General features: G+C 42.3%; 1 protein-coding gene and 1 long non-coding RNA gene across 7 annotated transcripts in view; one reads left to right on the top strand and one right to left on the bottom strand.

Moving 5' to 3' along the window:
- The window catches only part of Acmsd (aminocarboxymuconate semialdehyde decarboxylase), a 40,006-nt gene extending 39,019 nt beyond the window's left edge, over positions 1–987 (bottom strand). The window contains exon 1 of the mRNA XM_021179815.2: positions 817–987. Within this exon, the coding sequence (XP_021035474.1) occupies positions 817–873 (57 nt within the window). The 5' untranslated portion in view covers positions 874–987. The remainder of the gene's footprint in view (positions 1–816) is intronic.
- The window catches only part of LOC110307712, a 19,908-nt gene that overhangs the window by 2,613 nt on the left and 11,169 nt on the right, over positions 1–6,126 (top strand). The window lies entirely within an intron of this gene.

Raw genomic sequence — 6,126 nt, 5'->3', positions numbered from 1 at the left:
ACACACACACACACACACACACACACACACACACACACACACAGAGAGCAATAAGTCTTTAAGGGAAGTTTCCATCCTTTGCAAAACACAGAAAAATACTTTCCCCACCTCTCAGTGCTTCAGATGGAATCCAGGGCTTCCCGCATAACAGGCAAACATTATCATGAGCTATGCCCACAGGTCCATCCCACCTCATTTCTTTTTACAGAGAGCACTCTTATAGACATCCATTGTACAAATATTTCATGTCACTTAGAAATCTAGGGATTTCTAAGATACCTGCTTCCCAGGTTTCCCTAACAAGGGTTCACAGCTTAAAGATCAGACAGGAAAGGTTTCAGACAGAGTCCTGAAATAGACTGAAAAGACATTTCACAAAGCTATCTCCTGGTGCTTCTAGAACCTATTTTAAACCTTCTGGAAAAAAGACCACATTCTATTTTTTTAATGGTCTTTTAGTTGCAACCATGGCTTTTGATCCTGTAGTTGGCAGGTGTCCTTCCAGCAGCTGAGCACACTATTTAAAAGTCAGCAAAGCTGCTTGACTTAAATCATCCGGGAATTTGAAAGGCTGTGTTGTTTGAGGGGAAAAGAAGACCTCCGAGAAGGCCCTTATTTCTTTGACCCATTGTTCTGTTGAGATGAGCGTAAAAGTCATCTTTAAATAGTAGGAAATCAGAGCTACCAAGTAACTTAAGAGTCACCCCCTCCCCCTAGAATGAAGAAGGATTCCATCCCATTCTGTCTCCAACAAAGAGAGAAATCTATGAGCAGAGGTGTGGTCCAGAAAGAATCCAGCACATTAGTTACCATTACCTTTTCTAGATCGGGCCATTCCTTTGGTAGAATATGAGTGTGGATGTCAATTTTCATCTCCACAGGACCAGAGGAGACACGTGTACATACAAAAAGGGAAATTCTTTTATGGAGAGATCAGCGTGAAAATCAGAGTTCATTGACTCTTCTGCCCCTTTATGTCTACCTTCAGGTACCCGTCAGGAGGCCTGGCCAGCCCAGTTGGTTCATGCCAACTGCCCTATTAAAGTTCAAGATTCTGTTTGTCCACTTGGCTTTGGGCCAGCATTCTTTGGTAACTAGGACTCAGTACAATATTTTTAAAAAGACAAAAAAAAAAAAAAAAAAAACTCAACCAGAAAACAAGAATGTACCCAACTTCAGAGGTCAAAAGTACAGAATGCTGCCTTGATTCAATAGTAGCTCAAAACTTGACTAATTTGGAGATGGGGAGGTAGCTCTGTTGGCAGAAGGCTTGACTAATGTGAATGAAGTCCTGAGATCTATTCACAGCACCACGTTAACCAGACATGGTGCACTGCCTGTCCAGTCGGTCCCTCAGCTCCCGGGGAATCAGGATTTTGGTATTCAGGTGGACAAGGAGTCAGCGGGGTGACAAACAGACACAAACACCAGAGATAGTGCTGTATCTGAATGTAATTTCTCAAAGTGAGCATCAGACTTATAGAAGGAAACAAAGATGTTAGGTGACACATCAGCCAAGGCACATTGAAGTTATCTGACACAAAACAGAGAAATGCATACATAAAGACTGGCAGGAACCAGGCAGTGTTTATAATTGAGATAAGATCAGCCCTATCTAAAGTCAGCTATTGACAGGAGCTAGTTGAGGATTTTACACCCTAGTCACAATTTATGCTATTCTTCTGAGCCTTGTGAAAGTTTGCGCCTGGGGGGTTCTGCTCTTGCTGACCTTTTCAATAATAATGCAATACTGTAGTTCCTCCTTAAACTACAACCCTTCTTCTCCCTAGGCCATTGTAAACTCTTGCATATGGTAGTAACTGGGCTGCTTTTTAAAGAGTCTGTAGGGAATCCCCATTTGTCAGAAGAACTCACCAACTTTCTTCTAATATGTAATGTAGTCTGCCATACCTGACTGTAATGAGGATTCTAAATTTACTTTGCTAAGCTTGACTTGAGATTTCTAGCTCCTATCCAGTAAAATACTGTAAGAAAGCATGCAAGACCCTCCACACTATCGCAGGGACAAATTTGGAGCATTTGTGCTGTGAGGATGCCAAGGCTCCAGGAGACTAAGTTTCTGTGAAACTTTTTTTTTTTGTTTTTGTTTTTCAAGACAGGGTTTCTCTGCATGCCTCAGGACTGCATTCAAGCTTTTGGGCATGCCACACAGTCTCCACTGGAGTGGGTGTGGCAGTGCACACTAATAATTATGGTGCCTTGGAAACAACGGCAGGCAGATCAGAAGTTCAAGGTCACTTTTGGGTTCATAGCAAGTTCAAGGCTGGCCTGTACATGGGACCCTGACTTCAGGGAAAAATATTCACTAATTTTGTGTTTTGACATTTAAAATCTATTAAGATGGATTCTATTAAAAAAACAACTAGTGTGTATTTAGACATAAAATAATTCAGGGGGAGTTTTAAAGAAAAATGATTTATCTCCAATTCATATCTTCTTATATTTGGTCTTACCCCAAAAGTAACTCACTTTACTGCCTTTTGGGTTTGTTTTCTGATCCAGTTAACGATTTCCAGGTTATTTATTTATTTATTTATTTATTTATTTATTTATTTATTTATTTGAGACAAGCTTTTTCTGTGTAAAAAGCTCTGGCTGTTCTGGAACTCATTTTGTAGACTAGGTTGACCTTGAACTCACAGAGACCCACTTGCCTTTGCCTCTCAAGTGCTGGAATTAAAGGCATGTATCACCATGCTGGGATAAATCATATTTAAAAATTGGCTTGCTCATGAAAATTTAACATGTTGAAAACATGGTAGGGGAAGTTTCTCTTTTCTTGTCTTTCTAAATTATTTTAAATGCATAAGTGTTCTGCCTACGTGTATGTCTATGTACTACATGCTTGTCTGGTGTCCCCAGAGATAAGAAAGGGGCATTGAAACTTGAGTTATGGATGGTTATGGGGCATTGGATCCCCTGGAACTAGAGTTACAGATGCTTGTGAGCTACAGTGTGCATACTGGGAATTGAACCCGGGTCCTCTGGAAGAGCAGCTAGTGTTCCTAATCGCTAAGCCATCTCTCCAGACCAGGGAAGTTTCATCTTCATTTGTGTTATCTTTTCTCTGTTCCGGCTACATTTTGTTCTTCACCTTTGGCTTTTTTATTCACCAACCACATATCTTTTCGTTTATTCATACATGCATATTTAGCAAGCACTTACTAAGAGCTCTGTTGAAAATGTTGGAAGAAGTTTCATCTTGTAGAAGGCATTCACCATTCAAGTTATGTTTTGTCCACACTGACTTTTCATTTCATTCATTCACTCATTCATTCATTCATCTATCCACTCATTCACTCACTTATGCACGCATTTAACAAACATGTATGGAGAGCTACTCTGTGCTGAGGCTACAAGGTTGAATGAGATGATGATGCACTTCTGTAATAACAGGTCATTGTATACAGCTTGTGCATTAGGGACAGGAAACAACCATCATTCCAGTTGAGAGTCGGTGGTGTGGTTCAGGAGAGTGTCCACTGGAGCATAAAGTGGGGTTTACAGTCATGCCACTAAGAGGATCCTGGAGTGAACCAGCCCTTACTGCTTTATTCTGTATGTACCTTTTCTCATCCTGGAAAGGAAAACATTCAAGGGACCCTTGGGGCTCTGACAAAACCTTGCATCTGCTTTAGGGATGTTCCCTTCTGTTCCATCTCTTCAATACAGAAACTAAGTAGTCAGAAAGCCTTCTGGCTGTAATTCACCTAGATTCTGGATAAATTATAAAAGAACATACCGGTGATTGGTGTTCAGTCTGAGAGGAAATGAGGGATACTTTCAGTTCTCTTACCTTTTCTTCTTTCCGTAGACAAATTTTCATATTACTTGGGCTGTCCTCAAAGTCCTAGGTAGGATTACCTTGAATTCTTGATCCTCTTGCTGTCATGCCTAGTGTTGACATTATAGGCAAATACCATCACACCTTTGTTGGGGGTTTGTCTGCTCTACTGTGTATTCAAATGCTAAACACTGGCACCCAAGATCTGTTTGCATCCACCAGCAGATCCTCACATACAAGTGATACTATGTAAACTTTGCTCCCCAATTTATAACTATTGGTTAAATAAAGGTGGCTACAGCCAATTACTGGGGAGAATATTGGTCGGTGGAGTTTCGGTTAACAGGCTGGTGGGGGGGTCACAGGTAGGGACCATGAGAAGGAGGGTGAAGGGGAGTGGAGGAGGAAGAGGGAGAGAACAGGAGGTCTACATTAAACTTGATGGACTGGGAAAACGTGCCCAAGTGAAATGCCTCCCACCCCTCCCCAGGACAGACTGCTGGAACAGAAGCAACCTGGGTGAGACTTAAACAGCAAGTGTTTGTGGAGCACAGCTGGGGAATTAACACTCTAGCACATAGAAAGATAGATTAGGGTTAATGCTCCCAGTAATTGTGCAAGATTAATAAATCCATAGGACTCTGCCTCAGATACTGGGGGACTGCTTGGGTCATATTAATAATTAATAAAGATTATTAAAATCCATTTATATACACCCTTTCCCCCCCCCCCCCGCTTTCTCTCATTCTCTTTCTTTTCTACAGGGTCTGGTGTATCCTAGGCTGTCCTTGAATGCTGGAGTATGACCTTGAACTCCTGGTCCCCCTCTTTCCTCTTTCTGAGTGTTGGGATCAATGGCCTGCAGTACCATGCCCAGTTTATATGGTTTGGATGGAATTCATGGCCTCTGCACACATTCCAGACTCTCCCTCTCTCCCCCATTCATGTTATTCTGACCCACTGCATCTTACCACCATGTTTCCTTTTGTCCATTCTCACATTCAGTCCCTTGTCTCCTCACAATTCTTTAATTGCCACTAATGGTCACTGGCTCCAGTCGTTGATCCCTGTGGTTTGTCCCCAAGACTGTCTGGACCCATCATGATCTCTTACAATCACCTGCCTTTTGGCATAACACTGCTTATGGTTTCTCACTGCTAGGTCCATGAGAAACCCAGGGCCCCTAGTGTCCACTGAAACCCATGAGCAACACAGCACCGCTATTAAGTCTCTACCCTTCTTATCCCTATATGCTGCCTGCTGTGCCCAGTGCCCCAGCCACAGGTCACATTTTTGTGCCTCCTTGAATGTAATTCCAGTTCCCTTCCCTTTGTATTTATTGCTTCCTTGGGTATTATGTCTGCAACAAAGGCTATTCTTTGTCATCTTTTTAATTCCAACCATGACTGGCTATTTGGCATAAACATTTTCTCTTCTGACCATTCACTTATTTATGTGTGCATTTAACAAACATGTATGGAGAGCTCCTATGTGCTGAGGATATAAGGTTGAATGAGATAAGGTGATGTACTTCCTATAATAATAGGTCCTGTGCTGTGTACAACGTACTATCACTCCTGCATCCTGGTGATGAAATGAACCACCCATAGAACACCCCCACCCTGCCTACCTCACACTCAATTAGGGGAATGACTAGAAAGGACCATGACAGAAGTGTGAGTAAGTTCGTGTTTATCTTCAAAGATATCCAAACTCTTTTCTGCTGCTTTTGTCTACCCCTGAATCCCTGGGATTAGGCATCCAGAGACTGTTGACCTCTTCCTCCTTAGCAAGTAGACAAGTTGTTTCTAGTCTGAGATTGGGCCCTGATAGCTCTGTAACAAGCTGGGCTCAGCCCAGATAAAGAGGCAAGTAATTATGGAAAGCAGAGAGGAGTTTTACTCAGTGTGGTCACAATGTGAAGAGGAGCAGAGAGGTCCTCTGGCCCTTTGAGTTCATGTTTGGGTTCCTAACAGGGGTTTAGATTTAAATAGAGGGAAACATGATGTAATGAAGAAGTCCTAGTCAACAGAGGTGTGGTCTCACCTATCACTGTCACATCTTTATCTGGGTTCCAGTCTCCTCTGAAAAATCAGTCTGACAAGTTTCTTCTTCACTTGCCTTTTTTCTTGCCCCAGTCTTTTATCGTTACTCCAAAAGCAGGTAGAAAAAAATAAAAATAAAAATAAAAAATAAAAGCTGGGCGTGGTGGCGCACGCCTTTGAATCCAGCACTCGGGAGGCAGAGGCAGGCAGATTTCTGAGTTCAAGGCCAGCCTGGTCTACAAAGTGCATTCCAGGACAGCCAGGGATACACAGAGA

This window comes from Mus caroli, chromosome 1, assembly GCF_900094665.2.
Source record: "Mus caroli chromosome 1, CAROLI_EIJ_v1.1, whole genome shotgun sequence".
Lineage (NCBI taxonomy): Eukaryota > Metazoa > Chordata > Mammalia > Rodentia > Muridae > Mus > Mus caroli.
The sequence above is the reverse complement of the archived record's forward strand: the minus strand, read 5'-3'. Positions and strand labels throughout refer to the sequence as shown.